The sequence below is a fragment of the Perkinsus marinus genome (genome assembly GCF_000006405.1).
Source record: "Perkinsus marinus ATCC 50983 genomic scaffold scf_1104296959768, whole genome shotgun sequence".
NCBI lineage: Eukaryota > Perkinsozoa > Perkinsida > Perkinsidae > Perkinsus > Perkinsus marinus.
Genome location: NW_003206281.1, coordinates 159789 through 184205, shown reverse-complemented (window position 1 = coordinate 184205; position 24417 = coordinate 159789). Strand labels below are relative to the sequence as shown.

Sequence of the window (24417 nt, the reverse complement as noted above, 5' to 3'; positions counted from 1 at the left end):
AATTGCGGGAAATTTCCCATATGGAAAAATGGGAAAAAATGTTTTTCCCTGATAAGAGGATCTACTGGCTGGCTTTTTCATCTGATACACTTCGATGATCGAACTTCGATCGACAGATCAGAAACGCCTTCAAAGTCAAGGTCATGAACATACTGTTCCTTCCGAACTATGATGATGAAGAAATTGTCATATCAATAGTTACAACTTGTACACAACAGGGTACATTGTAACTTACAAGAATGGCGATCAATAGTGACAAATACCATAGAACTTGCTACCCGTTGCTGTCTATAGTCATAGAACAGGGTGTCCTTATCCTAATGCTGCTCTCGTGGTCTTCAAGGGCAGCGGCCATGTCGTACTTACCCTAGATATGATTTCTCACTAATTGTTCCAGTTATTACTATCAATCGATTGGTGTGGCGCGCGCTTTTCATTACAATTAGCTATTTACATAGGTTTATTCAAATAATCAGTGGATAGTCTATACGTATGATGAGATCCTTATCCTAACTAATCTCGAAGTTTTTGAGTGAAGATTCAGGGCATTGATTAACTGCGTTAGGGACTTCGTTCTTAGCTTTTTGAAACGCTACGTCTATCGCTCATGATGGACCATCCATCGAAGGGAGAGTTAAAGCCTGATGGTTTCTACCAGATGTGTTGTACTCCTGATGGATGGAAGTACACATGCCACTTTTGCCAACGTCCACTCGAAGCGTTTGGTATTTGGAACAGCTGGAAGGCACGACAACATCTCAGCAGGCATCATTTTCATTTGGTTGCGGCCAACTGGCCCTCAACAATGTCCCAACTCAACACTGATATCGTATATATCGAAGTTTTGGACTCCCAAACCGTTGGATAACTAAAACTGAGTCAGATTTCGTGAGAGTAATGTTCGATGATAAGCGCGCTATAGAGAGACAGTCTCTCAGAGACTTGTGGAGAAGCGCGCGCCCAGGGTGGGAAAAATCGCTCACACGGCTAGAACACTGCTTTTGCACTTTACTATGGACATTTAAGAACACTGGGATAAAAATGATCGCTTTATGAGTATGACCCGTAGTTTACGCTGCTCAGGGACAGAAAAACGAGGTGTTTTCGCATTTTTCCCAAGGGAAAAACTGGCAGTTTTCCCGGGAACGGGAAAGTGGGAAATTTCCGAAGGGAAACTTTTCCCATTTTCCCAATGGACAAACCCTGAGATACAACCTACAAGCAACTCTAATGGAACCATACCGTCCGGCTTGCCTAGGGGTGGATCACTTAGAACTAGATCTAGTAGAGATTGCGGGAGGGTCTTCAGTTCCCGCTGGAAGTGATATACAACGAGACTGCTATACTCTGGTAGTACCGAGATCCAGCCACCACCCGCTCCCAAAGTGGACACGCCAAATGTACACATGACCCCAGACGTTGTTGACGCAGGTACGATGACATATTATAGAGAAGAGATGCGAACCCTCCATAGCAAAAGACCGGCACGGAGAGTGAATCCCACAGTGGTTGTCTCCCGATTAGACTTTTCCATATGTACAATGGCTGCTGTCAGCGGCCCAGTGTAAGAACGCAAGCGGAGGGTGAATACCAAACTAGATGACCTCTCAATTTCCGAGCGGATCTTGGTGTGAGGATTCCTGAGTCCAACACTCCTTCTGTATCTTTTATTATAATAGAAGCTTCCAGATCCGGGACACCTACAGACGCTGATGGATGAGGACTCATGATTGTACTCAGTAATGACTGAAAATAGGAATTCTGAATAGTAGTCCCGACTAGGTCCACAGTACGCATAGATCAACACAATTCAGGAATTCCCATAATTCAAGACTATTCTCATAATTTTGGAACTTATTAGCTCAGCTAAGCAAACCAAACATATATTCTCCCAACCCTGGGCTGAAGAGCCCAACCTTTGATGTTGTTCATTGTTGGATCACTCGGTCTTTTACAACCACTCTTCGAGTGGCACTCTAGATCATACTGCCCAGGCATATCCAAGGTCACCGTTGCTAAGATTCGAATTTGGTCTCAGAAATGGCGACCGATTGGTGCGAAGTTCGGGTCGAGATTGTTGATGTATAGCAACAACGGTGATCTCCGGAGTGACGAAAAAGAGCGGATTGAAGAGCTGATAGAGTTAATGAAAAGATGCTCTGGAGAGGTGCCTTCCATCTGCAAGATGTTAAGAGCAACGTAAGATATATTTTGGTCTCCGGACACTGAACGGCCGACGAAGAGCGCCAAACTCACTACTCGGGCTACGTGATCAAGTTTCCTGGAAATTACGGGTCGTGTTGTGCTCCGCTCCGCTGAGAAGTCAATCTCAGATATGAAGTTTTGGGAGGGGCCCGTGCACTGAACCTCTTTCTCGCATCTACGCGATGAAACCCCTGACTACGGGACTGGGAGGCGACTAAACTAAAGTCGATTACGATAGCTAGAGGCCAGCGGGAACGCTCCTCGTTGCTTTGTGAATGTTCATGCCTACATATCTCGCGATTGGCTATGCACAGCAGATACACAGCCCTAGACGCGTAGCAGGTAGCCCAGCAAGAGTCTTAACTCGTGTATCGCGTATAGACTCCCGCTCGCCCTTAGTCTCGGTTTGCGGATGGGAGGGATTATAATGCATGAGAGTTAAGCACTAATGCAAACTAATAGACGAAAGATGGCCGAGGTTTGCGCGTGTCGCAGAACTGCCTCCACTTCGTAGATAAATGAAACATAATATACTAGATAACACAGACATCTTAGGATCTGTATCGTGAAACGCTTGGAGACCAATGGCTAGCTAGCTAGCTGAGAGTCCTAAGGTCCTGTCGCTGACGCCCGTCTATAAAGCAATGAAGATTCCACTGCCGATGGACGTTATCACTTGGGAACGCGGGCGCACTTTACGTCCCATGGCACTAAAGAAAAAGAGTTCGTCCGGAGTGTGGAACCTCACCCTTGCTATTCTCTTGTTGAGCGATAGTCATGGCACAGGTAATCTAGTTCTTTGATCGCTTGAGCGGGGAACCTTTCCACATTTATAACGTTTGTCTCTTTCTCTCGACGCGAGACACTCGTAAACCGCTGCAAACCTCAATCTTTGGCTATCTGCGGCTACAGGTTGCGTCGAATACAGCCTCTATACGTCTGTTTCTATGTAACTTTGGCAAGACGTCGTAGCTCCAGCTCATCCAAGTTCCGTTTATTCCTTCACGTTCCGCACGCTCTGGTCGCTACTGGTGTCACGGTCGCCTTAGGGTCGCGATGTCCCTCTTGGTACGTTGTCTAGGGGTCACTCGAACTTTGATAGCATTTCGCTCACTTCGTACTTGTTTATTCATCGATGTCTACCCGGAACCGGGTATGTTTCGAAGTTTGAGATTCGAACCGCTTCCGATTCGGAGGATATTTTGGTTTTCCCCCCTGCATTTCCTTTGTGAGTTCCTAACTTGTCGGATAGGGATGACAGGAAGTTTGTACGGATAATATATTTTGCTTTGGCACCACTCTTTAGATCGCTCCTCACATATTCACCCTTTATTGTAGAAAAATCCACATTATGAAGCACATCGAAGCCTTCAGGATACCAAGAGTCAAGTGAATCACACGGTGTGATAGTACAAGGACGGCGGTCGCATTGCGACCGCGTCACACTCTAATCATCCAGTCCCAGATATTGATGTCACATACGCAACGGTGTCACACGCTGCGTGTGCGACCAAACATACCAGATTAACACAAACTTCAAAAGCTCACCACTCCTGAGTTCAGATCCACTACTGAACGTATCACCACTGTGCATTGTTATGTCACTTATAGAGTTTGAACATAGTTTTAAGTGATCGAACCAAACTTTCATCTCGCGTGAAACTAAACCTGGGACATTCCATCGCACGTTGTGCGTCCCCGTCGTCACGTGAAATCGTGAACAATGTCCACGACTTTACGTGATGACCTTCATGGACAATGTCCAATGGACACCTCAGAACCAAACTCAAGTTATGATATTAGAATCGAATAGCAGAGAGAGTGAAGTTGTTTAGCTTAGACTCATCCAGTCCCTCACAAATGCTCGTCAGGATTTCTGTAGCTACGATAGCCCTCACCTCACTTGCTGAAGGCATCGTGGTCGACCGTTCAAGTGGTGATGAGAAGCCTCTTTTCGGTAGCTTCGACGACATGGAGCTCACGCCAGAGGCCACCAACCTACTGAAGGAGTTTGAGGCCAATCTGATCAAGCAAGATGAGGAGCGTATTGCCTCATACTCTGGAGTCCCCCAGCTAGCAGCAGTTTCGGCTGACGGTAGCTTTTCATATCCCCCGGGTTGTACACCGGAGATGCGCCCGGAAGGCAAGTACTACTGCTTCCATGGCAAGCGCAATACAACCGGTAAAGAGAAGGAAGTGACAGCCATTCTTGATGTCTTTGATATTAAAGACCCACAGGACAATGTCGTTATTGGTTTCACAGCCAAGTTCGAGGACAACACTGCGAGAACGCTGCGACCCCACGCTGGTGGTGATGCGGAGATTGTAGTTTTTGGTGACAACAGCGAGCTTGGCGCGACCTTTTCCCTGGCGACCTATGATGTGGAATCCCCCAAGCCTGGTCTACTCGGTCGCCTGCAGAAGAACATCATCGCTGATCCTCACTTTAAAATATATATCTACAACTACCAAGTTATGGACATGGAACATGTGCCCACTGAAACTAGCTACGTGTACGCCACAGATGGTGGGGATATGGGCTTCAACGTAACAACAGCGATTGTGGATAATGATACAATCAGTACTTTTGGTGGTTCCCTCCATTTGACCTTGGATACATTCGAGGGCAATGACAGCGTATGGGACATTATGGGTACAGCGGAGGCCTTCGTCAATTCTGAATCAATCAAGTTGAACCACACCGAGTCGGTGACCTTCCTTCAGGACAGGATCGTCTTGCCAGAATAAACTCCCCTCAGCATCTTCTAACGAGGGTTTGTGGATGATTCGTCTCGGTTCGCCAAGTATCCCTCACGTAGGTGCTCGAGATTCAGCACATTCTGGAGTGAGCGACCATTGCGAACACACTTTCGTTAGTGCGTTGTCTCAAAATCCGGACACTCAACCACCTACCTTCGTTAATTCTATACTATGATTTTTCATTGATGCGAGATGGGTGGAGTCTTCGAGTCCTTACTATATCGAGACTATTTTGAGACACGGCGTATTACCTTCTTATGTCAGGAAATCGCTCCAGTGTAGATCATTGAAAGCTATAGATGAAAGAGAATGATGATGAATTGAAGAGTTATGATATTAACCACAAATTTGAGTATTAGAGTATAGAGGCTTTTTGAGATGCCACGCCGTAGGTGTGGCGCTTATCTTGTTAGCTATGTGGATTGATCGAAAGTAATGAAAACGCCGTAGTATGTATATATTTTTAATCCACTATCATACAAACGCCGTATTCGTAAGACCTGTCACTGTTGAGTTCTAAAGAAAGCAAGAATACTAGGCGATCTGTGTTATCAAACCAGATGGAAGCTGATCGAACATGGAGTCCAAAGCTTATGCTACAGACCGTGAGTTGCTCGCAGCTATATTGTAGACTCGTTGAATCAAAAACCTCAAACTTCTTGACCTTGGAGCTGTTAGACTATCAATCAAGCGACCCTGTTGCGTTTCGCTCAGTGAGGAGATCTGATGGCATACTGGGGAGGCTTGATGGCATATTGAGTGAAGGAGCGCGGATTACTGAGATGAGCATATGGGCCGTGGGCCGCGCAGCCTGTGGGTCCAACATTGATTGTGAGACGACCATGTCATGTATTTACGTAGTACATATACCGTCATCTGACTCTCTCGACAAGACAGAGAGGTGGGAGAAAGAAAGGAACATATGATATGCATAACACGGGACAGTGAGAAAACGACTCTTGAGTCGGCGGCAAAATGGGAAACATGCGTACCTGTTTATTCCCTCGATGGTTCGAGTAATCATAACATTGTCGAATTTTTCAGAAAAAAATGCAGATTGCATGAAAGGCGGACCATTGGTCACTTTATCCGGAGGCGCTAAATCGGACAGTGTTAGGCTGGTGGAAAGTGAGGAGCACCATTCAGGACCGGAATTTCAGGTACATAGGGTGAAATAGCCACGCACAGGAGATTATATTTGCGTTTCTGGAGACGGCTTTTCTTCCTTCTAAGAGGCCGAGAGGGAGTATCGATCGCTCAACTCTCAATCTAATGAATTGGATCATCTCTGCACCGTCCAAGCCCGTCATTGACGCCTTAGGCGAGAAAACCGCTGCATTCGCACTGAAGTGGGTTATGTGATCATGTCCGAAAGATTTATTCTTCCTTGTTTGATAGGTTATCTTTACCGTTCAGAGTAGGCGCGAGCTCGTTCTGCACCTCCTGCTTCGATCCAGCTGAAGCTTGCTACCTGGAGTGCCCCTAGACCTACCACCAAACCCTGCCACAAGGAGGGGTCAGAGGTTCAAATCCACCACCATACTCAGAAACGATAGAGAACTTGGTTGAACCGAATCGGTCACTCTATAAATGAGTTCACAACACTACCACAGTCGATGAAGAAGTCTCGAAGACAGTCTTAAGTGGGCCACATCAACGCAGGCGCCTCGAACATACTTGGCTAAGATAGCTTGAGAATGTGGATCATCACGGAGATAGATCTTCTCCATACATTCAGGCAAGGACCATCAACCGAATTCGTCTAACAAATTTAGAGGCATCCTGGCCTCAAAACACATTACAGCACCCGATCGTCTCATAGAGTGACTTGTAGAATGACCTTGTGTCACACCTCGTACCGAGATGATTGCTCGACTGAGCATAGCTGAAAATCTACTTCTAGAGATAGAGAATAGTACTTCATCCGGAGCACCAGCTGAGTGCGAGCGTCAAAGGGTCAAATGAGCGCTGCAAGGCTCGGATGTACAATCATGGGTTTCAGGTCCCTCCAAGAATACACGGAATTGCACGGTAACAACTTTTACAAAAAACATCAGCTTAAGAGTGACGTATAAAGACCGAGACAGCAAAACGACCAGCAATCCATGTTGGATTTGTGTCACCCGCCTGCATTTGTAGAAGTTCACCCAGACGGAACAACCCTGCGACGCCTACCAGGTAAAGGTCTGCGGCTCCAGGCTCTGTAGCTCGGAGAGCTGAGGCAACAGCAAATACGTCTTCACGGGATAGGGTTTCGGCATGCATCTGATGGCAGCCGCGCAGCTTTTTCGCTGCTCGTAGGGGCAAACCGAGCACCGAATCATCCACCTCATCCATAGAAATGAGTCTAGAACGAGAAGCCTGAGTTCAAATCTGTGTAACATACTTCTGTATTGTCCTAAAAGCATACATAGCTTGAAGCTATTAGCTTCAGTCATAGCATGTACCAAGGATAATAGACTATCCAGGCGAACTGGCCCAGTTCAACTGGGTAAGGGGCACACTCCCTAGCTTCGCAAATGGAGCTGTACAGTGCCGACGCTGATCTCATCTGTGCTCGAGTGCTATCAGCGAATGCAGACGAGACAAACTTTTGCACTCCCTTCTTATCGGATGTTGAGGCTCCGATAAATGCTCTACGAGCCTTTAACGCAGGTCCCTTCGGCATTGAACTTCTGCCAGCCGTGACGGTCTTGGAAGGATTGGATCTGGCTATGGGCCGCCATGTGACAGAAGTAAGCGGGGACCAATTCGGGTTACTCATAAACTACGTGGAGCGAGGGTTGTGGGGATGGCAGCACAAAGATGTCTGGTGGCCAGACGCTTTGCTCAACACAGTAGCGCGAGAGAGGAAGTGATTATGATTATGGGTCGAGTATCTCCAAATATTTGGAAATATCTTGACTCTTCCAGGATCATGGAATCTCATCCGAATGAAAGTTACGACTCAAATGGTCAGCAGCCGTATTCCACTCTCCTGGAATATGTTCTACGCGATAAGATGCTGGCACTGACAAATTGGCTAGAAATAGAGCAAACTGTCGTAGTAGGAGCGAGATCCTCGGAGCAGAGCTATAGGTTATAGCCTATAGCATCGCCACATAACCTTCACACAGGGTTCGTTATCAGAAAACTTTATGATCAAACTACCCTCGGAAGAGTGATCAATTGCCAAACAAACAGATACAACCTACAAGCAACTCTAATGGAACCATACCATCCGGCTTGCCTAGGGGTGGATCACTCAGAACTAGATCCAGTAGAGATTGCGGGAGGGTCTTCAGTTCCCGATGAAAGTTATATACAACGAGACTGCTATACTCTGGTAGTACCGAGATCCAGCCACCACCCGCTCCCAAAGTGGACACGCCAAATGTACACATGACCCCAGACGTTGTTGACGCAGGTACGATGACATATTTTAGAGAAGAGATGCGAACCCTCCATAGCAAAAGAACGGCACGGAGAGTGGATCCCACAGTGGTTGTCTCCCGATTAGACTTTTCCATATGTACAATGGCTGCTGCCAGCGGCCCACTGTAAGAACGCAAGCGGTGGGTGAATACCAAACTAGACGACCTCTCAATTTAAAATTGACAATTTCCGAGCGGATCTTGGTGTGAGGATTCCTGAGTCCAACACTCCTTCTGTATCTTTTATTATAATAGAAGCTTCCAGATCCGGGACACCTACAGACGCTGATGGATGAGGACTCATGATTGTACTCAGTAATGACTGAGAATAGGAATTCTGAATAGTAGTCCCGACTAGGTCCACAGTACGCATAGATCAACACAATTCAGGAATTCCCATAATTCAAGAATATTCTCATAATTTTGGAACTTATTAGCTCAGCTAAGCAAACCAAACATATATTCTCCCAATCCTGGGCTGAAGAGCCCAACCTGTGATGTTGTTCATTGTTGGATCACTCGGTCTTTTACAACCACTCTTCGAGTGGCACTCTAGATTATACTGCCCAGGCATATCCAAGGTCACCGTTGCTAAGATTCGAATTTGGTCTCAGAAATGGCGACCGATTGGTGCGAAGTTCGGGTAGAGATTGTTGATGTATAGCAACAACGGTGATCTCCGGAATGACGAGAAAGAGCGGACTGAAGAGCTGATAGAAAGATGAAGAGTATCTTTCTGATTGAAAGATGCCCTGGAGACTCTCCAGTGGAGAGGTGCCTTTCATCTGCAAGATGTTAAGAGCAACGTGAGATATATTTTGGTCTCCGGACACTGAACGGCCGACGAAGAGCGCCAAACTCACTACTCGGGCTACGTGATTAAGCTTCCTGGGGCCGTATGCGGATCCTGATTCACGAATCTGAGTCCATGATTCAACTCACGCTCTGATCCTGATTCATGATTCAAGTCGCACCTTGATTCGAGAGAACTGATCCAGATTCTTAGCTTTGCAGAACGAGTCGAGATTTGTGAGTATGAATACTTGAGACAGAGCCAGATTACGTAATCATGAGGCTCATGACATGAGCAAGATCCTTGATCCTTGATTTTAATCAGCCGCTGAATCCGATTCATGATCCTTAATCACGATTCGAGATTCAAATCTATACTCAATGGCTGATTCAGAGTTTTTGGCACTGAGACAGAGTATTTCATCAATTCGAGATTAAATACTCAGAGTTGGGATTTTTACTCATGATTCGAGATTAATTCTCAGGAGTCGAGATTCTTTTACTCAACCTCAAAGCTGCTCAGATTTAAGATCGCAATCTCACCTTGAGCATGATCTGGGATCATATGCATGATGCACAAGCTCACAGTTTAACACGGGGATTAATCTTGGTTCTGTACCGGGGGTCCGGACCCCCGGTACCAAACCCTGATTCTGATTCTCGACTTCAGCGCGCGCCACGGTAGACCTTCTCGGCTCCCTGCGAGTAGGTTCTTAGAATGACTGAACCGGGGGATAGAACTTCGGCTTCGACCAAGTTGAAGCATATCCTTATCCAGTTGAGCTGTGAGATTACACGATACAAGACGGTGTAAGAAGGTATAGCGCACGTAATACATACAGGGTATCAGTGTAACCACGCCCGGGAATAGAACCTCGGCTTCGAGCACATGAAAGTATCATTTTATCCTATTCAGCTATGAGGTCATATGATACAAAACGATGTATGGAGGTATAGCCCATGTAGTACATGCAACCACACGCTGTGAACTACGCATTCCTTAAGTCAATTAATTGTTCATAAAAACAATTAATGCCCTTCGTCGATCCTCTTGAGGGATTGTCCGATAACGCTCACCCGATCACGCTACCGGTTCTCAAAGGAAGCTCGAGAAGCTCTAGAAGGAAGCTCTAGCGCTGAGCTTCCTCTTAGAACTTCTGAGTTAGAAACTCAGAGTTGTTTGACCTGCACCAAAGGGGTATGGGTTGTGTGGCTGGTCAGATGAGTTTTGGGGTCTCGGAGACCAGAAGCTCATCTGAGCCGCAATCTGAGACAAGAGGCTGACAGAATAATTCTTCTCAGCCACTTGAACTCAGATCTCCCTTTGGGCGGGTTGGTGGGAAAAAATATTATCAAACTAAAACGACAGGCAACATCCAACTTCTATTGGCCCCATTGGTTATTAGCCTAGCTTCCTGGTCACACAAAACTTCAATGAGCGCTCGCCTCGATCAGCGTTTGCCTTGACTCTAGACTATCCTCCCCCTTTTGTTACATTGCAAACAACTTTGGTCACCGTATCTGGTGACCTTCAATTGTTTGACCTGCACCAAAGGGGTATGGGTTGTGTGGCTGGTCAGATGAGTTTTCGGGTCTCGGAGACCAGAAGCTCATCTGAGCCGCAATCTGAGACAAGAGGCTGACAGAATAATTCTTCTCAGCCACTTGAACTCAGATCTCCCACTGGCCACACACTCCAAACACCCCTTTGTGTACTAGGTCCATACTATTGTATTTGTAGGCCATTGTACTAACTCGAACGCAAGAAATACCTTGTCAAGGTTCACTGTTAAATTGATTAGCTAGCAAACTGCTCACACTATCTAGTGTCTACGGGCGGACGTAGCCATCAATGATGCATAACTACTGGCATCACCCAAACTGGCCCCCTGTAGATAACCAAGTACAGCGTCACTATTCCATCGCCCATAATCACGGATCTGATCTACTGATAGACCACTCCTGGCCATCAAATGACTACCGGTACGACGACACGAATGTGTCGATACAGATGGATCACCGGTAACGACGCGAATGCCATCGAGGAAGGCAGAGTATGTTAACCTGCAACCCGAGCGATTCACGAAAAGAGGAAGATCTCGAGGAGACTCATTCTCTGTAGATCCCATTCTCGATCTGACTACGTGAAAGAGCCGGTGCATGGGGCACAGTTTGTCCGTGCAGGAGACCGAGTTAGTTATACACGCTACCGTGACTTCGTGCCCCACAGCTGCACCATCTGTTTTCGATCGCTTAATGGTCAATGCCATGGATAGCTTAGGGGGAGACAAAGTAAACCGGACATCACCAAGGTTTAGATTGAGCACTTCTTCCGAACGTAATAAGGCGAAAACCGCTACCAGACCGGCGACTGGGACATCAATGGGCACCAAACCATCATCATCAAACGCCGCCAAGTTCTCGAGATGAACAGCACTAAAGACTTTTGCCTTGCGATCAAAGGATCCGTCGTACCGTTTGCGAGCGGTGCGTAAGCTGCCTTGGATGAGGAGTGTCTCTGATGGAGATAATGAGCCACCACGATACGAGTTTACCGCTCGGAGACAACGGGAGTATGTACTTATAGTACTGGGGGCATACCCTGCCTTGGACAGATACATCACAAAGCGCACGACTGATGGACCGGTGAGAGGAAACCCTTGCTCATCTGTTGGCACGGAGCTGAGATATAAGCGTTCAACTAAAGAATATTGATAGCGAGTTGACGGTTCTAAGCCTTGCTCGACGAAAGACCAGATATCACCAGATGAGCTTGCACCCTGCAAGACAGTCGGGCGTGATAAAACGGCAGACTGCAAGGAGAAACTGCGCCTCATCATTCTACGAGACTTGAATACCATCGATCGGCGAAATTGTCGTATGGCAGGTCCGGGGAGCCGCACCACGGGCGTAATCGATTCCGTAGGTAAGACAATAGATGACGGACCAGGGTTAGCCAACAAATGAGTGCGAGCTCTCATCAAAAGCATCGTCAACTGTGCTTGTGACTCCGGCGAGAGATGAGTAGATATAGCCTTCGCATCAGCAGGCAGGAGTGCTGCTAATAAGGACCATGAGGACAAGTCATGCTGCCGCAGAACTTGCTGTAAATCGCCATCAGTTACCGCATCCAATGGTGAATCCAACGGGGCTGCCATTCAATGATCGAAATCAACCAAAAAGAAAAACCACTCCTTCAATGTCCAACGCAACTATAGTGCAGTCGGTGAGTAGACTTATATAGATTCAAATAACCTACAAACTTCTTGGATAACCCTTGAAAGATCCACTGGAGTGAACTCATTGAGAAAATCATTAGATGACAACGTAAGACAAGACGCTTCAGATCTACTTATCCAGTCAGCCAGGCCGTTGTGCACACCACTGAGATGATAGGCATGGATTCTGCGCTGCAAGCTCCCAAAACTGTGAGAGATACATTGGAGGAAAGGCAAAGCTCGCGTCAACTTAGTGTGAAATTTAGCGAACATGCTTATGACTGCTGAATTGTCACTCCTCAGAATAATAGGAGCATTGGAAGGGATCCCCGGGAGGTCGCCAGCCACGAGAACGCCGAGTGTAGCGCTAAATAACTCCAACGTTGCTATATCTCTCGAACTAGCCCGAGAAGGATTACCCAGCAAATGTTGACGAATCGTAGAAGGTAAGTCGGCAATGATACATTGGTAGAAGAGAACTTTCCCACCATGAGCCGACTTCTGAGGAAGAACAACGAAGCCACCCAGTGCGAAGATGCTTGCATCTGACACCACAATGATCGAATCCTTTACAGCAGAGCGGAGAAGCGGGACTGGAACCAGTAGACATTCTTCATCTCTCGTAAGCAACTTCAGCAGTCTGCCACTATCTTTTCGAACAGCTGCTGACCGTGGCAACGGGAAAAAATGTAGGTTTTTCCTGGTACATACCCCTAACGCTGCATAGAAGGAAGCCAGCATTGGGCGAACAAAGGGGAGCAAAGTTGCAAACCATTGTAGGCGACCGACCGTCTGTTGCAGGGATCTGACCGATACCATCGTTGTAGTTGGTGCCACAAGATCTTGCAAAGTCTGAATCATCATATGTAGTTTTTCGCGAGGGATCGATAGTGATACCGAACCAGAGTCTGAACAATTCAGCATGTAACCTAACACTTTGGTGGCGAAACCCTGTTGTTCAGGCATGAAGGAGCCCAAGAATAACTTCGGCCAAGAGACTAGGACTCCAACAACTGTCCATAAAACAATAACGAGAGCACATACGGCAGCGATGTCTAAATGCGCCAGTAATGAGAGTAACACTGTGATATCATCCACAAACGTCAAGGAACCGAACATACCAACTTTATCTCCACATGCTAAACGTAGAAGATACAAGGTTATCCTCGGCATAAGACCACTGAATCTACACCACCAATATGGACTTGTGCGTAGCCCAAACGGGAGGGCCTTGTTCATGAACCATTTACCTTCATAAGTATAGCATAGATAGGGTCTATCCAAAGGATTAACAAAAATGTGTCTGAACGCACTCGAAATATCTATTTGCGCTATTGATATACCTGAGTGCTCAGACAAAACAGACTGAATTAGAGTGAATAAATCAAGATAGGATGGTAAAGGCCAGCTTTCAGACTGGTGTAGTAACCCGCTAAGTCCAGACCGACGATGGTCCTCCACAAGTCTAACAGCTCCAGTATAGGACCCTCCAGACATTTTTGGTATCGCTCCCAACCTACATTTATGTTGGACCGTACTTGAAGCCACCACCACTAGATAACCAAGGGCCACTTCCTTGTGAATGACATCTAACACTGCCTGGTGGACTGATGGGTCAGACGCCGACCTATAATTGCCTTCTGACCACACTAGAGATGGTGGTTCATCTAGCCGACTGCGTGGCTGGAATGGTGGCAATAGGTTATCGGATGATATAGGGGGGATTTCAGAACGAAAGCCCACGTTGACTCCTTCATTCAAGGCTGAACTCAAGGAGACGTCGACATCATCTATTTCCGTCGCCAGAGCTGACAATACCCAGGGTCGGAGAGAACCTCCAACCTCGGCTGTCTTTGTGCACAGCCCAGAGCCTTCCCAAGTCGAGAGAACCTCCGCCGCTACCTGTGACGTAGAGAATTCAACTTGACGTTGATGTTCGGGTGATAGCTGACCAGACGACCGCCGAAGGATATCCGGTAACTCTGATTGAAGAACCGAAGAAATCAGAGCCAGTAAGAGAGGGCAGTGGTGGGTCTTCTTCTGAGCGGGGACAAAACGGAAACCGGATCCGTCTTGGAACTTGGCTTGTCTCTCGGATCTTTCCGAAGTCAGCAGCTCATGCGACTCGCGGACAATGTGTTCCACATGGCTCGAGATCCACAGAGGATCCTGTAACATCACAGAACTGGTGCCCGACGAAGAGGAATCCGCAACAGAATGCGGAACTTTTTTTACCGAACGGCGCATCTTTGGATATGTGCCTCGTCTTGGCATCGTGGCCTTAAATTGTAACTAGAGAGAAAAACCAGTTCAACTAGCCCCTCATCTCAACACATTACTCTATCACTAAGACAGAAAATAACATCCAATGTGCGAACTTATGACACATTTTTTAACTCTTCCTGTCCGCAGCACTTAGCTGCACAGGACCAAGGTTCTTCTCACGTACGTGATGAAGAACTCGACGACTGCTTAGTAGAAGAAGGCTTCTTAGATGGCGGCGGCGTAGGACTCTCCTTCTTGCTAAAGTCATGAGAGAAAGCACATGCATCACCAAACTTGCATTGTCCACCATAACGTAGTGCATAGCATATTTTCCGCTTATTCGGAAGATGTGACGCTCGAGAGTTTGTTGACGACAGCGCTGCCGAACTTGAAGAAGGAATGCTTGAAGTCGCCTGTGACTGATTTGTTGCGCATATCCATGACCACAACGACGGATCTTTCTCCGAACGGAGTAGGCTTGCCACTTCACAACCTTGAAGATAATAACCATTTAGCTTGGCACGATAGGCCGCATCATATCTGTAGGCCCCAGTAAAGCCTCCAATAGTCGCAAACCTCATTATACGGTTAGCATATACTAAAAGACTGAACGGATCTACCGAGAACTTGTCCTCTCTCTCCTTAGAGCTAACCATGAGTAGACCTGTCGCCCAGACACAGAAGGCAGAGAACCAGTCGCTGCAGGAACTAATTTTTCCCAGTTTGTTGTTGTTCTGGACTGCCACCACTGATCCGTCCAAGCTGACTTCATATCTGATAGCTGAGGCCGGCGTTTGATTCCGAGACGGGACCAATTCTGCAAAGTCCAAATAAGTCAAGGGAGCCACGTATAACCTCTTCATATGCCTTGGCAGAGGGAAGAATTCTGGTGGAGGACCATCCTTCACCGTTTTTTGGCAGGCCTCGACAAGAGATCGAAGCAAGGCATCGGGCTGACCGGGTAGTGGGACTACATCGTCGTTCCTAGATACCAACAACTTTGCAGCAGCCTTCAACGCGAACGCAGTGGTTCGTGTAGTAACAGTGTCCGCCTCTGAGGAAAACGCCTTTGTGAGATCTTCATCACCCACTGCTGCCATAAGATGTACCGTAGTAAGGCCTAATTTTGAGAGTTTCCCTCGGACGGCATCACTGGCTTTCAGCGATAGCAGTAAGGATTGCATATTTTGGTCGAAGTCAGCCATTTGAGATGATGGGTGGGTTGGTAGGAAAAAATATTATCAATTAAAACGACAGGCAACATCCAACTTCTATTGGCCCCATTAGTTATTAGCCTAGCTTCCTGGTCATACAAAACTTCAATGAGCGCTCGCCTCGATCAGCGTTTGCCTTGACTCTAGACTATCCTCCCCCTTTTGTTACATTGCAAACAACTTTGGTCACCGTATCTGGTGACCTCCAATTAGTTGATTCCGAGTGAACATATTGAAAAGTTTGAAGTACGGATGTGTGCAAGTGCGACAAAAGATCTTCTTCTAAGAATCTATCATTGTTGTAGCGTAACGGGAGATGTACATGCCTTCGGGGCGAATCTGCCAGGTTCTACCCACGTAGGGTGACGTTTTCTTCCTTTCTTGAAATTGTAACTTTCGGTTCTGGGGCGTAGCGACTATAATCTTCTTCTTGTCAAAAATGTCTGATTCAAACTCTGATTCCCTGATTCTGGAAAATACTCCGATTCAATGGAATAACCCGAAAAATCATGAGCGGGGCATATTGAGTAAGAGTATTAATCAGCCAAAAAATCAACTTTAGATTCTCGAATCAGCTCAGGGATCCACATATCCTCGCGATGATCCTGATTTCTCGCTCCAGAGGAAAAAAATCAGTGAATCAGGGGTTATTACTCACCATCTGATTTTTTCATCTGAGTAAATACTCTGACTCACCTGCTGCATCAGGATCCGCATACGGCCCCTGGAAATTACGGGTCGTGTTGTGCTCCGCTCCGCTGAGAAGTCAATCTCAGATATGAAATTTTGGGTGGGGCATGGTATTACTAGTGAATACTATCCATACTAGTACTCACCATTTTCACTATTCTCTAAGGAAAGACAGTATTTCAGCATCCGTTCTAATAATACAACACCTTTCGTCATCTGTAAACACCTTGGAAGATAGTGTTTGCCAACTACTGTGGTACCACTGCAATACTACGAGACTCGTCCTAGACGGGCGCCTTGCCCGTGCACTGAACCTCTTTCTCGCATCTACGCGATGAAACCCCAGACTACGGGACTGAGAGTCGACTAAACTATAGTCGATTACGATAGCTAGAGGCCAGCGGGAACGCTCCTCGTTGCTTTGTGAATGTTCATGCCTACATATCTCGCGATTGGCTATGCACAGCAGATACACAGCCCTAGACGCGTAGCAGGTAGCCCAGCAAGAGTCTTAACTCGTGTATCGCGTATAGACTCCCGCTCGCCCTTAGTCTCGGTTTGCGGATGGGAGGGATTATAATGCATGAGAGTTAAGCACTAATGAAAACTAATAGACGAAAGATGGCCGAGGTTTGCGCGTGTCGCAGAACTGCCTCCACTTCGTAGATAAATGAAACATAATATACTAGATAACACAGACATCTTAGGATCTGTATGGTGAAACGCTTGGAGACCAATGGCTAGCTAGCTAGCTGAGAGTCCTAAGGTCCTGTCGCTGACGCCCGTCTATAAAGCAATGAAGATTCCACTGCCGATGGACGTTATCACTTGGGAACGCGGGCGCACTTTACGTCCCATGGCACTAAAGAAAAAGAGTTCGTCCGGAGTGTGGAACCTCACCCTTGCTATTCTCTTGTTGAGCGATAGTCATGGCACAGGTAATCTAGTTCTTTGATCGCTTGAGCGGGGAACCTTTCCACATTTATAACGTTTGTCTCTTTCTCTCGACGCGAGACACTCGTAAACCGCTGCAAACCTCAATCTTTGGCTATCTGCGGCTACAGGTTGCGTCGAATACAGCCTCTATACGTCTGTTTCTATGTAACTTTGGCAAGACGTCGTAGCTCCAGCTCATCCAAGTTCCGTTTATTCCTTCACGTTCCGCACGCTCTGGTCGCTACTGGTGTCACGGTCGCCTTAGGGTCGCGATGTCCCTCTTGGTACGTTGTCTAGGGGTCACTCGAACTTTGATAGCATTTCGCTCACTTCGTACTTGTTTATTCATCGATGTCTACCCGGAACCGGGTATGTTTCGAAGTTTGAGATTCGAACCGCTTCCGATTCGGAGGATATTTTGGTTTTCCCCCCTGCATTTCCTTTGTGAGTTCCTAACTTGTCGGATAGGGATGACAGGAAGTTTGTACGGATAATATATTTTGCTTTGGCACCACTCTTTAGATCGCTCCTCACATATTCACCCTTTATTGTAGAAAAATCCACATTATGAAGCACATCGAAGCCTTCAGGATACCAAGAGTCAACTGAATCACACAGTGCGATAGTGCAAGGACGTTCCAAACACTTGCGACGGTCGCATTACGACCGCGTCACACCCTAATCATCCAGTCCCAGATATTGATGTCACATACGCAACGGTGTCACACGCTGCGTGTGCGACCAAACATACCAGATTAACACAAACTTCAAAAGCTCACCACTCCTGAGTTCAGATCCACTACTGAACGTATCACCACTGTGCATTGTTATGTCACTTATAGAGTTTGAACATAGTTTCAAGTGATCGAACCAAACTTTCATCTCGCGTGAAACTAAACCTGGGACATTCCATCGCACGTTGTGCGTCCCCGTCGTCACGTGAAATCGTGAACAATGTCCACGACTTTACGTGATGACCTTCATGGACAATGTCCAATGGACATCTCAGAACCAAACTCAAGTTATGATATTAGAATCGAATAGCAGAGAGAGTGAAGTTGTTTAGCTTAGACTCATCCAGTCCCTCACAAATGTTCGTCAGGATTTCTATAGCTACGATAGCCCTCACCTCACTTGCTGAAGGCATCGTGGTCGACCGTCCAAGTGGTGATGAGAAGCCTCTTTTCGGTAGCTTCGACGACATGGAGCTCACGCCAGAGGCCATCAACCTACTGAAGGAGTACGAGGCCGATCTTATCAAGCAAGATGAGGAGCGTATTGCCTCATACTCTGGAGTCCCCCAGCTAGCAGCAGTTTCGGCTGACGGTAGCTTTTCATATCCCCCGGGTTGTACACCGAAGATGCGCCCGGAAGGCAAGTACTACTGCTTCCATGGCAAGCGCAATACAACTGGTACAGGGAAGGAAGTGACAGCCATTGTTGATGTCTTTGATATTAAAGACCCACAGGACAATGTCGTTATTGGTTTCACAGCCAAGTTCGAGGACAACACTGCGAGAACTCTGCGAGCCCACGCTGGCGGTGACGCAAATATAGTAGCTTTTGGTCGCAAAACCAGACTTGGCGCGACTATATCCTTGGCGACCTATGATCTGGAATCTCCCAAGCCTGGGCTACTCGGTCGCCTGGAACAAAACATGGTTGCTGATCCTCACTTTAAAGTATATGTTCTGAACTACCAAGCTATGGACATTGAGCATGTGCCCAGTAGAACTAGCTACGTCTACGCCACAAATGGGGGGAATATGGGCTTCAACGTGACAGCATCGATCACCCAGGACGTTAAACTCGGTACTGTTGGTGGTTCCCTCCATTTGACCTTGGATACACTCAAGGGCAATGACAGCGTATGGGACCTTAAGGGTACAGCGAAGGCCTTCGCCAATAATTTTCTCCTCAAGCTAAACTTTCCGGCGACCTTCCTTCAGGACAGAATCGTCCTGCCGAAGTGAGGTCCCCTCAGGATCTTATAACGAAAGCTTGTGGATGACTCGTCTCGGTCCGCCATGTATCCCTCACGTAGGTGCTCGAGATTCAGCACATTCTGGGGTGAGCGAACATTGCGAACACACTTTCGTTAGTGCGTTGTCTTGATATCCGGACACTCAACCAACTTTACTTCGTTATTTATATGCTATAATTTTTTCATCGATGCGAGATGAGTGAAGTCTTCGAGTCGCCACGCAGCTTTGCCGCAGACTAGTAACGAGTGACTCGTTGAATCAAAAACCTCAAACATCTTGACCTTGGAGCTGTTCTAATCAAGGCTACCAATCAAGCGACCCTGTTGCGTTTCGCTCAGTGAGGAGGCCTGATGGCATATTAAGGAAGTTTGATGGCATATTAGGGAGACCTGATGGCATACTGGGAAGGCTTGATTACATATTGAGTGAGGGGATTGCGCGGATTACTGAGATGAGCATATGGGCTGTGGGCCGCGCAGCCTGTGGGTCCAACATTGATTGTGAGACAACCATGTCATTTATTTAAATAGGAAATATGTAGCCACCTGACTCTCTCGACAGGGAGAGACAGGGAGGTGGGAGAAAGAAAGGAACAAATGATATGCATTACATCGGACAGTGAGAAATCGATCCTGGAGAGTCGGTGACATTGTCACCGACTCTCCGTGACAATGTGGGAATCATGCGTACCTGTTCATTCTCTCGATGGTTCGGCTAACTATAACGTTGGGGACGCACCCGTGGAAAACGCGAAGTGATAATCGACTGTATCACATCGCAAAAAAACGCTACTGAAAACCGCTTTTTCTCTCGCAAAAAATCACGAATCGTATATCACGTTATATCACATGATATGTCGCGTTATCGCGTTCTTTTCACAGCCGTGAACTGGTAGTAACTGTGGTATTCGCATTTGTCGTAATACGATAAATTCGCGGAAGTCGCATATATCATATATACTATATATGATATATGCAACTTCCGCGACTCGAACTCGGATCCTTCTTAGCCTTGAGCCATGGGGAAGATAGTCTTGAGTCTCTTTCATTTCGCCTGCACCACCTCTTTTGAATCACAATCCGATAGATTTTTTGTATATGAAGATCAATTCATTGGGCTAGGTCAACAAACGAGCGAATGGTCTGTGTTGGGGACTTTCCTGAACCCACCCACCCACATCCGGTTTAAGTTGGTTTGGGAAGCATGAGTAGTCAAGCGAGGGTCAGAAGCCAGAGGCTCTGGCTCAGAGAGCACCGAATTGACTCTCTGTGGCAGATAAGAGTATCCCATAACCTCGCTGCTACTTATGCGGAGCGAAGCATCCAGCGTTGCAAGTTTCGGAGAGTTTTTCGACAGAACTTCGAGGTTGAGATTTTTGGATCTCACAAGTTCAGAGCTTGTCGTCAAGCTCTGACATAGGTCATCAACCCGAGCCGAATGATGTGGTTAGTTATGTGACAAACTCGACTAGTCAAAACACGACAGAGCAATCTGGAAAGAGTCAGCTAACTTCTGGACTGCAACTCTCCTGAGCGCTACGGTTCGGATCCGCAGCGGATCATTCACTTGCAGTGTAGTGCATCATCTAGGACAACAAAAGTGAAATAAAAGAATCGGCTCATCATGAGCCAGTCATCGACTAACATGACCATTGTGACTTGAATATGCTACTTCACGAGTACATGTGTGCTCGAAATTTTTTCAAGAATATTTAATACATGACAAAGGCGTAATATTTTTTGTATGAGATAACCATGAGGCTTTAACACGGGCCTGGAACTATGCCCCCGATATACCGTCCACACGAGCTTGCCGATCTATCGCAAATCAACAGGACCAGCTTCCCAAATAGTCCAACTCCATGGCCAGTCATGATCATAGAAGAGGACATCGACCCATACGTGGAGGTTGAAGTGGGATTTAAATTCCCAGATATCCGATTTATGATCAACGGTGTTTCCGAAGATGTCCATAGAAATACCCGCTCCGATAACTATCGCCGAGACATCAAGGGCCAGACTACCATATGCTTCGACATCACCATTGTCTGACGCATTGACCGCAATTTGACCAGAGAGTGTGGCTCTCAACACGGGGAAGAATTCAATTTTGATTATGACCTCAACTGACATCGCTATTCTCCCTCTGTAAGTGCCATTTCCACCGCTGCCTGCACCCGCGAGACATACTTGAATGTGCAAGCCTGCGAAGCCAATATCAGTAGCCCAAACCAGAGCACATCCAGCGGCTTCGAAAGCAAAGAATATCACCTCCGTCTCCGGCTGCTTCAAATGGACTGTGACATTGAGGTATGCTCTATTTTCCTTGATGACTTTATCGGTATAAGCCATATATACTTCGAGGGCCAGTAGCGTGTCGTTAGAGTTATAACCAACGTAAAGACAGAATTGACTGACCGACTTGGTCACACCGGTCGTGCAAGCCGGTGGTAATTGGAACTCCTCATCCTTCCCCTGTAGAGGAGAGTGATACTTGTACAGGAAGAACTTATGCGCAGCGGTGCCATTGGGGAGGCGAAAATAATCGATCGGTGCTACCGACTTATCTCCACGAATATGAGTCTTGTTCGACCTCCAGTCGTGGCTCTTCCCGTCATTAAAGAATAGACGAGCCTCTTCGCTAACCAAGCGGCTCTTGATGAACTCAACGTCCAGTTGTGGCGCCTCTTCTTTGGCTGCTCCCACATCGTGGCTCTTCACGATATCATACGCCGCGTGAATATCCTTCATGGCAACATCCAAAGTTAATGCATCATCGAGCTCTTCCCAATGAGTGACCTCGGACTCGAGATAGACTTTATCATTCTCGAAGGTGTTGATACCCAAGAGCTTCACCATCTGCTTCTGATCCTTGTCAAGGAAGAGAACCCAAGCGTTAGTGATCACACCAGTCTGAGCGAGGGCAGTGAAGTTGAGACCCGACTTGGGATCAACACCTTCTATTCCACTCCTGACCCATTTGTTAAGCTTCCGTCCACCTTCGTCTACCAAACCTTTATAGACCCAACCATCATCCTCGAGTGTAAGATTGGCATTGAGCCTGCGACCATTGGGTGCATCATTCCTATGCCTGGTTCCCTGCTCTAGGAGGAATGACTGCCTATCGAAGAGTTGGGAGGTGCTGAAGTGCGTGTCGTTATGGCTCATGAGGATATACAGATACGGATGACTTGGCGCTGCTTGAACTACCGCTTGACCGTCCTTGGCGATGAAGACATCTCGATGAACGGTGAACGACTTGTTATCATCCATACCAGGTAGAACCAGCCCTTCAGTTTCCATAGCCTTGGAGATGTGGCATGCCACTGGTTTCCCTTTGACGTCCCTCAAGTCAAGATTGCAGAAATGTGTCGTCTTCATCTGCATACGAACGTTGCCCATCTTGAAGGCACATACCCCACCACGTATCAATAGGACGACGAGGAGAATGTTCAACATCGGGATGATTAACGAAGCTACTAACTTTTCGGTTCAAAGCTTCTGTTCGACTCAAAGCAGTTATGCTTCTCAACTCGATGCTCATACCTAACGCGGATAAAGAACGACTATTACTGACTTATAAGATTATTACTCAACCCATTATCACAACCCAGTGATAGCCCTATCTCATCGAACAAATGCATTCTAGCTTATCGCGGTTTATGGAGATGCTCTCGTGATACGCATGGATCAATTCCACGCGTATTGTTTCATTCGTGAAGTGTGGTGTAGTCACACCACTCGCTCCATAACGAGCCTGTAATACAGGCCTTGTATATCACACTAATCTTGGAACGGACGGCTAAGTACATTATTGTAAGAAATATCCCGGTCTGAGACGTTCATCCTACGGGGAAAAATGATAGGACCTTGAGACAAGGTATGACAATGCTGATGCTTGTTGCTTCTGTGCGGCGCACACACGCATCAGCTGGCTGGCGCCAGTTGAGCTTGCGCATCTGCGTATCCATTCGTCTCTAGTACGTGCAACATCACTACTCTCTCTATCTGTCTTGTCATACCTTACTACATTCTCTATTTTCTGTGCAGTCTTAGTACGCACTTCCCCTCCAGCCATGTCTGGAGTTGCTAGTAGAACCCGAACCAAGCGTACTCGTACCTTGTCGCCTCATTCTAGTGCTTCTAGCGGCTATCTAGCCAACGGCGACCAATATTTGGCTACGGTCAAGTCCAGCAGAGAGGTATTGACAATCTAAGAGAGGTGTAATGGATCATTACGCCTCGCTACTTTCTTGTTGAAAAGAGTTAGCTTGTGAGGGGGCCTCCTGGGTAGAGGATTTATCACCTGTATGTGCATCATTTCTTGTGCTACAGTGGTACGCCGCCAAGCACGCGATCGTGTCGCTGTTCCTGTCAGGATAGAGTGGCTAAGTTGAAGTTCACAATGAACGCCTTCGCTGAGTTGACTTTGGTAATGCTCAGCAACCGTCGAATGCCAATCGACTTTGAGGGCCGCATACATTTCCCAAGTAGCCTCAGGTTGTCCACTAATTATTACTGCATCTTTTAGATCATTGAGAGGGCGAAGCAGATGGCATTGCACGTATACGCGATTTCGTGTGGAACTGGAAGCAGCGTGGGCCGCTTTCACCTGAGAAAATGCGATTAGCTGCTAAGAAGAATCGTAAGACATCTAGAAGCTCATCATCTTTCCAACCAGCACTTCCCATGGAACAATTGGCAGTCTCCTTGAGCGAAGGCATAGTTGCTAGTGGCGACAACGACGCTGATGACGAAGGCGAATCAGTGAACAACGAAGATAGTGCTGAAGAGCTTGGTGGTGATTCTGTTGAGGATAAACGTACCGTTACAGCTGTTGTTAGCTGTAAGCGCACGTATTCCGAATGTCTCCAGAGTGTTCATGAGGCAGCATCGCCTGTCGAGAAGTACTACGTTCTCGCGCATGACAGACTCGTCGA

At 47.0% G+C, this 24417-nt stretch overlaps 5 protein-coding genes across 5 annotated transcripts; 2 read left to right on the top strand and 3 right to left on the bottom strand.

Annotated features, from left to right (window-relative positions):
• Positions 1-4065: 4065 nt before the first annotated feature.
• On the top strand, positions 4066-4953 carry Pmar_PMAR026379 (hypothetical protein; the record flags this gene model as incomplete). The annotated part of the gene is made up of 1 exon (XM_002772965.1): positions 4066-4953. The coding sequence occupies one exon, from the start codon at positions 4066-4068 to the stop codon at positions 4951-4953; it is 888 nt and encodes a 295-aa protein (XP_002773011.1).
• Positions 4954-7140: 2187 nt separating this feature from the next.
• Pmar_PMAR026378 (hypothetical protein) lies at positions 7141-7326 on the bottom strand (the record flags this gene model as incomplete). Its single annotated transcript, XM_002772964.1, has 1 exon — positions 7141-7326. A coding segment is annotated over one exon (186 nt), but the record flags the coding sequence as incomplete, so codon positions are not given.
• An 8182-nt stretch (positions 7327-15508) lies between these two features.
• Positions 15509-15753, bottom strand: Pmar_PMAR026377 (hypothetical protein; the record flags this gene model as incomplete). Its single annotated transcript, XM_002772963.1, has 1 exon — positions 15509-15753. A coding segment is annotated over one exon (245 nt), but the record flags the coding sequence as incomplete, so codon positions are not given.
• A 2831-nt stretch (positions 15754-18584) lies between these two features.
• Positions 18585-19466, top strand: Pmar_PMAR026376 (hypothetical protein; the record flags this gene model as incomplete). The annotated part of the gene is made up of 1 exon (XM_002772962.1): positions 18585-19466. The coding sequence occupies one exon, from the start codon at positions 18585-18587 to the stop codon at positions 19464-19466; it is 882 nt and encodes a 293-aa protein (XP_002773008.1).
• A 1829-nt stretch (positions 19467-21295) lies between these two features.
• On the bottom strand, positions 21296-22936 carry Pmar_PMAR026375 (hypothetical protein; the record flags this gene model as incomplete). The annotated part of the gene is made up of 1 exon (XM_002772961.1): positions 21296-22936. One exon carries the CDS (start codon positions 22934-22936, stop codon positions 21296-21298), a length of 1641 nt encoding a protein of 546 aa, XP_002773007.1.
• Positions 22937-24417: the final 1481 nt, after the last annotated feature.